Below are 12,318 nucleotides of genomic sequence, written 5' to 3' on the forward strand. Positions count from 1 at the left end.
TCTTGTGTGAGGAGCTCCGGAGAGAAAACACGTGTCGAAGGTAAACGCAGAAAACTCTTCCGAAATTGTAATAAACATCCCTGTGCTCTACATCTCACAACTACTATTAACATTACAGTGAGCAGCAGAATAATGTAAGACCAGAGTAAACATTAGCAGCAGCTCTGCTAACTCATATTACCTCCTGACAGGTCTGTGAATTACTTACTATCGAGATGGAAACAGTCCGTGATAGAAAAGCATGTGTGTGTGATTAAGAGAGCGTGCGTAAAAAACTAAGTTCACTTGTATTAGGGAAGCACGCTAAGGTGGAGGCTGATTAGCTTTTACCATAACATTAGTTGGTCAGTCTGGCTCTAAACGCTCTGCAGACTATGCATTAGCAATGGGGAAATGTATGTAATGTGGAGAATAGCGTGTTTTTGCGTTAAAGTCACATGAAGAACTCTACAACTCATGACTACTAACGTTGCTGTGAGCTTTCTAGTCCTATGATCTGAAAATTAAAGTGAAGATGAGAGAGAGTAAAATTCAGAAGTGATTTATCTGAACAAAATGGTGGAACATTTTAAATACTGTGTGGGCTCATTAAAGCCCTAAAGACTATTTGTGTTCTATCAGGAGTTTAATTGCACTCATAGCAACTATTATACTTTTTTATGTAGCTTTTGTCATATTAATCATTAATAATGTTGCAACATAATTTTGAATGACGGGGTCCCTGCTATCGCATGGTAAATTATAAAATTTAATAATGAAATCAACTGAAGGCTTCCCAAATGCTGTAATAAATTAAGCATGGTGAGTTGAGCATATGTCAGCATGTGGCCTAAGAGTTTACAAGAGTTGCTGCTAAGCTTGTTAACTCCCTGTATTTTTGTTTTTGAATTTAAAACAAAGATAAGTTATTATAGTTATATTTTAATTTTACTTTATTTACTGTGGAAAAATTTCAGGGAGCTATTTATTTAAGCTTTTATTCAACTTTATAAGAGATGCTTCTGAGTCTAGGAAATCCATGCACTTCTTGAGCTATTATTTTCTACTTGTTTGATTAAATAAACATGCTTTAGGCATTTAAACGAAGTTCAGTGTTTGCATTATTCAAAATTTTTCACACCAGTTTTTACACTTTTACTGCAAATGAATATCGGCTCCAAATATCGGTTATCAGCCTCCTCTAACTACTAATAATCAGTATCGGTATCAGCCCTGAAAAACCCATATCGGTCGATCTCTAATTCATATCCTAACATTGTTGTTCATTTTAGATCCCAACAAGGTATAAATACTTGGTTGCAACCCTAAGTTTGGGAAGGGCCGGTTTAAATGATAACTGAATGTTCTCCTCCACTCAGAACCACAATAATGTAATAAATATTTACACACACCCTGTATTACTGCCATGATAAATAGGACTTCAGTGGGCAAAGCTGAAACATAAAACTCCAGTGAACCTATAGCAGTGTGCTATGGTGAGATGTAACTGGTAGTGATTTGCGGCCTGTGCTCCTCAAACTGGGCTCTGTTTGTGTGTCTGCTGAGTTGCTGTAATGTGCGGTTGCAGAAAGTCCCTCTGCTCTACATCCACTCATCTGGAAGAGGAGGAGGAAGAAAGAGATTTCCCTATGTGTTGCATGAACCAACCAGTGTGTGACTCTGCCTCATGTTTTGTTTACTACAGCAGATCATATCTCTCCTTGTGGTTACATGGACACATAGGTCCAAATTACTGTCTGGGCTTTGGCTGAGTTGTTTACTTTGTGCCTCTACTTGTCCTTGTATTGTGTGTTTTTCTTCTTCAGTGTGTCTACAGTGCTAGTTGTAGTGAGGGCACTGGTTCACTGGTTTTGGAGCTTATTTGTAGTGTCATGTGCAGCGACATTAGGCCGGATAAGGGGTGTAGAGAGTCTGCAGCAGGACCATTCAACTGGCAACCTGCATGGCAGAACCAGCCTATCAATCATATTGGACTGCCCCGCAGCCTCTCTACCCACAAATAGTAAATAATAGTTCAACAGCCACTAAAACCATACATACGGCCGTTGCAATACTTTGCACCATTTTGCATCACTTTACACCATTTGTGACACATTGCATTGCTCTGTTTACGGAAGACCAGAGAGTGAAGACACAGCACATTCAGCGGAGAAGCGACGCAATGTGACGGTGAAAATGGAAAATTTAGCAAAACTAGATTACCTTGATCAGAGAACAAAGCAATATTGATGGTTCATAAATTGTTTTAAATGTTATCTTACATTTCTTACTTGCACTAAAGGTAGCATTTACTATGACTGTGATGTGTTATGTTAAAGTTTGACACAACAACTGTTAAATAAAATATTGAGAATGTAATGGCGATATCTGTCAATTGTATATCCAATTATCTGAGTAATACTACAGGGTCTGGCCCACAGTCTGTTGCATTCTGACAGTTTGGCCCATGGAAAATTAGTTGAATGGCCCTGGTCTACAGGGTTTCTAGAAACCACTGGATACTGCATCATCAAATAACATCTTGTGTATGAGATTAAAGGTGGGGGTGTGAGATGTTTTCCTGGTGCATTTTTTACTATATTACTTAAAATCCCCTTCACACCCTGATTACAACCAATTAATTAAATGCTCTAACACAAAAATAAAAAAATATAGTCACCTGTGGGAACGGACAGGACTGAAAAAACAGCACCAATCATTTAGAGTGCCCAATCAAAATGATTGAATGGTGATATGTCTCTCAAACTCAACTGCTATTTGTCCCTCCCCCTCCCCCCTCTGCGCGTACCCCTCTTTGTGCTTGAATCGTATGGTCTCAGAGGTGTGGAGCACTTGTTCACGAAATGAAGCCAGAGCCAGAGCTTGGCTTGATTAGCTATATTAGGATGGAAAGTTCACAGGCAAACTGTTTTGTCACTAACAGAAATCACTAGGAAATTTAACGTTTGCCAGATAGGTATGAATTGGGACTGTTCTGTAAGAGCAGAGGTATTGGAGGAGACTGAATGAGGTATGCATGGATTTGGGCCGCCGGGGCCTCCGGAGCTGGGCGAGTTGTTGCTGTGCAGCGCTTATAAACCCTCGAGAACAAGCATTGCGCGTGCCAGTACTCTGGAGGCATGGCTTCAGGGGGATGTCTGAAGAAAGGGGTTTGGACTTTTGAACTGAGTATTTTCAAAATGTAGTTGCTCGAAAGTGTTTTTTCTAAGATCTCGTACCCCACCTTTCAAGTTGACATTTCCAGTAGCTTTGGTTTGTAGCTCACTGGCCAATAAGCCATGAGCTATTGTGAAGGTGCTGTCATTGTCGTTGTCTTTGTTAGCAATTTTTTCAACATCTTCTCTGATAAAAGTTTTGGTATGATTAAATTCAAATTGTATATGTTGCTTCCTTGGGACTATGTCTACAAAGTTTGTTCACACTTTTGAGAAATTTAGAATTTAGATTAGAAGAATTTGCGTTTTTGATGAATTTTTTAGATATTAAAAATTTGCCTTTACTTATAATGGGTCATATTTTGATGGCTTATAATACAGAAATGGTTAGAGATATCAATATAGTTACTATTGTGCACTGATGGGAAGTCATATATGGACTTTCATTTAATTTACTTTAAAGTTATCCTCCAATGAAAGTACCACCCACCTCTATTGAGAGATTGATCTCTTGCATCAAGACCACAGGACTCTAATATAGCGACAGAACCTGACAACCTTGCAAATTCAACTTGCAAAGTTTGCAGTGCAGCCTGGCCTTCTATGTTTTTGTTACAGCTGTGTTTGTTATGAAGCCAGCCTTGTCAGTAGAGTCTAACAGGTATGAATCATTTGTTGTTAGGGTTCCGTGGAGTAAAACGCCTCAGTACCAGTCAGTGGACTTATTTTAGAGGGCCGTTCAACCTGCTGTACTGGAAGCATTGAGACAGGCTGCCAGTCCTGCTTGCCTGTCTGTTTGTAGGACATTTAACACATCTGCTCTGTTCACCTGACCTTTGTGATTTCCATGTCAAGACATTGTTTTGGTTCAGCCTTTTTAGCCAGAACAAAAGAAATAGAAATAGTAAGTTACATTATTTTACCTTACCTCAGTATACCAGGATGTCTTAACGAGGGGACCTTCAGGCCATTTTACCCCTCGGCTGAGGGGTATTGTAATCGTTTTGTTGTCAGTCCATCTGTCTGTCTGTCTGTCCATTCGATGACATAATCGCATTATCTGAGAATTGAACTGACATATCACACCAAATTTATACTGTGCATGCATCTTGGCATGGAGTACAAGCCTATTGAAAATAGGTGACCATGACCTACTTTTCAAGTGGGGGGGGGGGGGGGGGGGGCTAATATTTCAAAACCACATTAGCCCTGATTTTCTGATGCAACAAGGGATCTTGTAAGTGCCATATTGTATCGTGAGAGTAATTTGTACTATGAAAAGTCTATTGTCAAGGTCATGGAGTAGGTTAAAGGTCACCAAAATGCCTAGTTTTTTCAAAATTCATACCATTCTGACATTTTATCAAATATGTCCGAAGTTCTTTTCCCTCTGGTTTCCTGATGGTGATCCCCCAAGGCCTTTGGCCTTTTCAAAGCCACATTAGAGACAAAATAATGCAACATGTACATGTACAGCCGCCATTAGTGTGGCGGGGAAACACTAGCACACATTTTGGCGGGAATCACTAACACTTCATTCATTCATTCATTCATTTTCTGAACCCGCTTTATCCTCACTAGGTCGCTTGGAGCCTATCCCAGCTACTTACGGGTAAAGGCGGGGTACACCCTGGACATTGCGCCAGTTCATTGCAGGGCTGACATATAGAGCAGGGATTAAAGTTCTCTGTCCCACGACGGATTTCCGTCAAATGGAAAATTGAGGGGGAAAAAAGTCATGTTGAAGTAACTTCCCCACGTGTTTCGTGGAGTCCAGTCGGCACCGTGATCCTGTCCTGGTCTGCTGTCCTGAATCTGCAGGTGTTTAACACAGGCACGCCACGCACAGGGGGCTGATAGGTTTAACAGTGATGATATAAGAGACTTCTTTATTTTTATGTCGGGAGGAGAGATTGATGACTATTTATCTTTGGAAGGAAACGCTGCTCATTATGTGCCTCAGAAACACATGGACAAGTTCAGCTTTACCGAAGTTCAGCCTCCAGATGCTAACTGTAGTTTAGTGCTAACAAGTAGCTTTCATTATGAAAGAACCACAGCGAAAAGGGAAGAAGGACAGAATTGATCTACATGTACCTTCATGTTTGGGTTCATAGCTTATCTCGTTCTTGCCGGTATATGACTAGTGTGTGTGTTTGTGTGTATGTGCCCCTCCTGTGCGTGCGGCTGTGCGAGCTGCGGCCTTACGCGGTTACGTGCCCGACTGCATAAGTGCTTTATTTTGACCTGTTTAGCATCTTATTCTATCTGTGTGGTACAGTACGAAGATAAATTGAATGAATGAGTAACACCCTTGGTATTTGCAGTACCAGAAAGCAGAAAAAATAAAAGATTAGTTGGTTAGGGTTACATTTACACAGACATTTTCCCCAAAATTCATGTGCTGTTGGAGTTGGAGTTATGTTTTAGGAGTTCCTAAATTGTTAAATAAAAAGTTTTTCACTCATTTTTTGCAGTAAGGTTTTCTTCTAGTTATTATTTTCACTTGCTTCAAAGGTTTTCATACCCTTTGAAATTAACCAGAGAGCACCAAAATTGACCTGAAGCTTTAAACATTTTCTGGGGGAGGACCCCCAGACCCCTTACCAATACCACTCATGACATTTTTTCTATCCATGTTACTAATCTTCTACACCTGTACACTCTCCCATTCAGTGTGTTGTACAGTATTGCCAAATTTGACTATATAAACTTGTACGCTATAGTAGTATTGTATTGCATCATTTTAATAGTGGCCAATGATTTTGACCAGAAGAAATTTTCAGTCAGATGAAAAATTTTTGCTTTAATCCCTGATATAGAGACATACAATCACTCTCACATTCACACCCATGGGCAATCTAGATTAACCAATTAACCTATTACTGCATGTCTTTGGATGGTGGGAGGAAGCCGGAGAACCCGGAGAGAACCCACGCAGACACGGGGAGAACATGCAACTCCACATAGAAAGGTCCCACCCCCGTCGACTGGTGTTGGAATCGAACCCAGGACCTTCCTACTGTGAGGCACGAGTGCTATCCACTACACCACTGTGTCACCCACAAAATTGCAAAGTCATGTGAACTACCGTTTGTTATTTTTGACATGTCTATATCGATAATACATTGAGTAAACAGTTCTGTTAATGTGGCTTATTGAATGGAAGTTGTTTGTGGTCATTGGATGTGTTATGAGGAGAAAACCTAAGACGAACATTTTGAAGAACCCACATTAACAGCTTAATTCCATGAAATATGCATTTTGACCATTTGGGTGACCTTTGACCTATAATTTGACCTTGACACTACCCCTTTTGTAGTGCAAAGCACTCTTCAGACATGACATGTCTCACAAAACAACATTGAAGGGCCCAGCATGAGCATATTGCTACATTGTACTTTATCAAAAGTGAAGAAGGTTTAAAGGTTTGCCAAAACCCCACGTTTTCACGGTTGAAAAAAGTAATTTTGAGGTGGGTGGGTGGGGGGGTTTGGGCTTGATTTGAAATTTTTTCACATTTTGTATTCCCAAGACATAGGGAGCATTAGAAAATCTGGGCTAAAGTTGAATCTGAAAATTTCCTGAAAGAAGCCCCTCCCCACCCCCTCTATTTCAAGTCCAATGGCCTTGTGCCTTGTGCAGTATATCTGAGTACTTTTATATATAAATATGTTTGTATGTAATACTAAGTTTACACAAAGACAATCTAATCTATATTATAGGGCCATAATGTTAAAACACAGTCTTACACTATATTGGCCGAGGGGTATGGCAGCATGTTATGCATATAATCTTTCTTTTTTTTACTTGGTTATTGGCTGGATTTCTGCAAGAATGTTTTTTTTTTTAGACATATTTATTGAATTTAATGCCCATTACCCTTTCAGGGCTATTGACAGTAATGACAGTTTTTGCACCCACTCCTTTAAAATGATCATATATCCATTTTTTTTTTTTTTTTTTTCTCTCTCAGCCACCTCAACTCTGCACAAACCTACAAAGGTTATCTGGTAAATAACTTCAGGGATTTTAACCCTATAAATACCAGTTTGAATACTTCAGAGTCTTGGACATTGATTAGCAGGCCTGTACCGGTACACAAAATTTTCGGTTCGGTACGTTTTCGGTTTTGAAAGCCACGGTTCGTTTTGTTTCGGTACAGGAAGAAGAAAACCCCCTCAAAATGTCTTTAATGCATTATGAATTTTTGAACATTTTTCCCCCAGTTGTTGGAGACAATAGAATATAGAAAACCAGGACTAATATAATTCTGCTGCTAATAAATTAAATAGAAATAAATAAATAAAATGTTACTAATGTATTTTAAACATTAGTATTGCACTTTTCCCTGAAAGGGAGTTTGAACAAACAAAAATCAATCATAGTTCTGCGAGTTCACATTCTGCATAAAAATAACAAAAAACAAAATTCCACATGAAGTGCAACATTAAGAAGAGGGCAAACTGGTATTCTGTTTTAACAAACTGAAGAGCAACACTGACAACAAAATTACCCAAATTATTTATTTTAGGACAGATAACAAACTATTTAGGACACCTTGTGTATTTGTGTCTCTGTTGTGCAGGGTGCAATTTGTCAAAAACATGGGGGGGGCCGTTATATACATGGGGGCGCGGTTCCATAACTAACGTAACTAACGCTGGCGTGAAACGAAAGTGAAACTTTACATACTTTCAACGTCCAACTTCCGGGTTCTGTTCCTCTATTATACAGCGTGTGTGTGAGAGAGAGGGCAGGTGTAAGTGTTTTAGAATACCGTAGTTCATAGGCAGCAAACAACGTTCGTCTTATCAACGTCTCTTTCACTGGGACCTGAAGTGATCCCAAACTGGACTGTAATGATGGTGGAGGGTCTCAATCTCTTCCTTCCAGGTTCACATCATATTTGTAGTGTTTTCTTTTTTCCCTTATACAGCTGCTATTTCATATTTTGGGTCAATGTGCACTCCTTCAATATGTCTGTGTGGAACTTGCGCAGATTTAAAGTTCCGCATCGACGATGTCTTTATTCCTTTTCCTAACATATTGTGCTGTTCGGTGCAGCTGTGTACCGAACCGAACCTAGTGTACCTAAACGGTTTGGTTCGGTTCGCTATGTGTACCATACAGGCCTATTGATTAGCAACACTAATTTCATTGCATTATTATTTTTTGTTCAACGTAGGACCCTAATGGCAAAAAATTCCATATTAACTTGCCTTTAAAACCACATTTTTTAATCTCGCATAAAATAATGCTATTAAGTTAATGTTGTTCTTAATTTTTGACATATCCAAGACCGTAATCACCAGCATTTCCCATCCCAGACTATGAAAAAAAATCTCACTTTGTGTTATTTTCATAATAACAGTAACATCATATATTTGAAGTTGGATTAAGAATTTATGCAGAGAAAGCATACAAAATATTAATTGCATGAAAATTTATAGCAGTGGTTTTTTTTTTTTTTTGCATGTTCTTTTTTGGCCCCAGGATCCCAGAGGTTAAGACATTAGAGGGATCCACAAGGGTTAAGTAACTCCTGCTGTCTTGTCTTTATTTCTATGAATTATTATTAATATTATTTATATATATATATATATATCTATAGTATAGATATAGATATAGATATATATATCATACTGGAGGGGTGCTTTAGTCTCATGCAAATAAAAATAATCCTGTGACTCCAGTCTTCCACAGCTCAGCATAAGTGAAGTAGCTGGGTTTGTACAGAGATGTTTTTACCCAGTGGAAAGTGTAGCTCATTCTATGTTGAGTCTCTTATTTCGAGCATTTCGTCATAGTTTCATAAAGTCTGTTTTCAGTAGATGCACTGCACTAAATGACTTTTGTTGTTGCACATATTAGTTGAGTAAATCCACACTTTTTTTTCAATGCATGGTTTTTCTTGAATATTGCAGTTTATGAAACCTGTGTGTTTGTGATATGTAACTGACTTGTGAGTTTTTGTCTGCACAAAGATTAAAAAAAAAAAAATTTAACCCACAAAGGCCCAAACATTTACCGTCAATCTCAACCATCTACTGAACTAAACTGTTTAATACCTGCTGATCCACTAATCCTATCAATACATGTAAATAATTGGTGTAAAATGCAGTTTGTCATCTTTTCATGGTCATCAGATATGACCCATGTGGATATTCAGAGACACCGTAGTGAATATGGAAAGGTCATCCTCTACAATATTGATTCACCAGTAAAACCCATGGAGTTGGATTAATGACAGTAGATGGACACACTTGGTTTATGTCCAGTTAATGATATATTTTACTGAAAAAGTCCATTTTCTTCAATTTTCTCTGTTTTTGATGTAATATCTCTCCGCTTTGATCTGAGCCTTTATTAACATCTCCATTGTCATTAAAATTAAATATAGGAAAATACGTGATTTTAAACTGAAAAAAACACAAATACAGAGGATTATATGATAAATCACTTAAGAAAAGTCAAATATAGAGAAAAAGCAATTTTGTAACTGCCACAAAAGTAGCACTGGGTCTTTATGGGTTAAATATCATTGTTAGATTTTCATTATATATATATCTATATTATATATATATATATATATATAATATATATATATATGTATATGTATATGTATATATATATATATATATGTATATGTATATATATTATATGTATATAATATATCTCATGTAGCAATCACTCATGTTTTGTTTTTTTTTCCCCATGGTCAGTCAGTGGCTATTATTAATAATCAGTAGGGTGAGACGTGAAAATTTTTTCTCAGACAAACAAATTTTGAAGCCACTGTATCTCCACAGCTCTTCTTACAATCACTGTAGGATTTCAGGTTTTTTTTTGTAATGTTAACATCCTGTGGTTGGTCACACAGATGCTGGAACTGAAAAAGCAATTGTTATATTATAGACAAGGAATGCGCTTTTACTGATGCTGTTTTTGGATATTGGTCCCACACTGATCCAAAAAGTATCATTGATTTTTGACTGGCCGATCTGTGTAGTTTTATTCTTCATATGTGTATTACATCATTTCGGCAAACCACAAACAATAACCAAATAGTTTCAACACAGAAAACAATAATATCCTAACATTATCTAACAATGACTAATACTTAAAATATAGGCCTTATTAAATTACTTTGAAATTAATCCTTACCACAGTTAATCTTTGCAGCAAACAGCAAAGGGGCTGAAATTCAAATGTTTTTTGTGCTGCTACATTAACAATGGGTTTTTCCAAATGGCAGATGGATTGTTATTATCATTATATTTGAGAAATTCTGTGAATTGATGCCTTTTTATTTGTTGAACAAAGTTTGAAAGCAATGTTTAAGTGAAGCTTGATGTCACTTCACACCAAATTGAATGATCCCAGTGTCAGGAACCAAATTTTCAGTTCCCGAATGCTCTGACTTTGTGTGAACACGCTGGCTGGTTTAAGATTAGGTGTGGGAACCAGCACCGGCATGGTACTCTGTTGGTATGAAAACGCCGCTACAGTATGCGCCTGGTTCTACAATGTTTCTTTTCCGTTCTGTATGGATTCCAGATTGTTTGCTTCAGTAGCGTAGGCAGAAAGGGTAGGGAGGGAGGTTGTGTTGTGATGCCTAAAGCAATTGCCAAGTTTGTTAAATAGCGGTTAACAACTTGTATTAAAATTTAGCACATCACGTTACTTCAAAGTCAGTGTTTTTTTGGTTTTTTTTGCAGTGGCGCTGAGAATTCAACAGTGGCACGGCACCGCTGCAGAATGTATATAGGGGAAACCCTGCATAGTTATTAAACAGTGGTATCAGTACTTGGCTGTTAACCAAAGCCTGGGGAATTGTATTGGTGTCGACTGCACTGAAACAGCCAGATTGGTGTGTCCCTTAGGGTAGATTCTTATTATTATTATTAAAGGATTTTTTTTTTGCTTCCGATCTGATTTTTTTTTTGGGATACTAGTTCGTCTTTAACGTAAAGCATGAATGGGCCTTTAGTGTAGATTTTGGATCTCGCCAACTTCCCAGTGACCCCTGCTATTTTTCTCACAAATGTGAAACTATAGCATTGCATAAGCAGGCTTTGTGTTTTTTAGACAAAATGCTTTGTATTTGAAAATGTGAACATGATTATTGTTTTCTTTTTGTCCTCTTTTCTTGTCCCCATCTTCCTCGTGTTGTCATACTGTTTGACCTCCCTCTGACTGCTCCTGCTCTCTGTCTGCTCTTCCTTGTTTCCTTTTCTCTCTGCATCCTGTTTTCTCTCCCTCCCCCTTGTATGGGCTTCCCCTCTTTCTTCCACCATGCCTCCCCTGTTTCTCTCTTCCTTCATGCATTTCCTTCCTCGTCCCGTTTCATCTCATGCAGAGGTTGTGGTTGAGTATGAGTACGAGGCGCTCCAGGAGGATGAGCTAACGCTGCGGCTAGGTGACGTGATTAAGAATGTGCGCTACATCGAGGAGGACGGCTGGATGGAGGGGGATCTCAACGGGAAGAGGGGCCTCTTCCCAGACAACTTTGTTAAGGTGAGCTTCATGTTCAGACCTCAATGTGAATGTATTGTAACACACTCAGCCTGTTTATGATGTGCTGTTCCTGCACTTCATTGAGCTTTACTTTCTGTTGTCTGCTGTTGTCGTCGATTAGAGATAATCTTGTTGAAGCCGTGAGTGTTGGCGAACACATACACAAGCTACAGTGAATGTGGGTCACTCACAGGTTACTGTCGTCTAAATCATGGGGTTAAAATAGACAGATTATTTTGTAATTGATGTTGAAAAGTTTTGATTGATTTGATGCTGCGAAAGGTCTCTAGACGGCCTCCTCCTCTGTGTCATTTGAAGTTTGTCAAGGACTAGCATGGCATGCTCATTTAGCCCTTAAAGACCGAGATGTATTTTTCTCCACATTGAGACATTATTTCAATGAAACGGGCTACTTGGAATTTGCAGTTTTAAAGTGTCATAAAAGCTGCTGTAAGTATGTGCTTGACTTCCTTTTCTTCAGGAATGCTTTTACTTTCAAGATTTGGCAGGTGTTTTCCCTTACTGTGTGTTTTAGGTGTCAAAACAGGGTGGAATAACAGAAAAAGACAGAGGAATTGAACTTCTACAGGTTTTTACTAAATAAGGCACACAGAATGTACATCAATAAGAGATTTAGATTTTT

The 12,318-nt window shown here is 38.4% G+C and overlaps 1 protein-coding gene across 1 annotated transcript in view; it reads left to right on the top strand.

The window, feature by feature from the left end:
• Positions 1-12,318, top strand: part of LOC115415227 (CD2-associated protein) — a 124,245-nt gene that overhangs the window by 13,819 nt on the left and 98,108 nt on the right. Inside the window, exon 2 of the mRNA XM_030128733.1 lies at positions 11,518-11,675. Within this exon, the coding sequence (XP_029984593.1) occupies positions 11,518-11,675 (158 nt within the window). The remainder of the gene's footprint in view (positions 1-11,517; positions 11,676-12,318) is intronic.

Source organism: Sphaeramia orbicularis, chromosome 24 (genome assembly GCF_902148855.1).
Source record: "Sphaeramia orbicularis chromosome 24, fSphaOr1.1, whole genome shotgun sequence".
Classification (NCBI taxonomy): Eukaryota; Metazoa; Chordata; class Actinopteri; order Kurtiformes; family Apogonidae; genus Sphaeramia; species Sphaeramia orbicularis.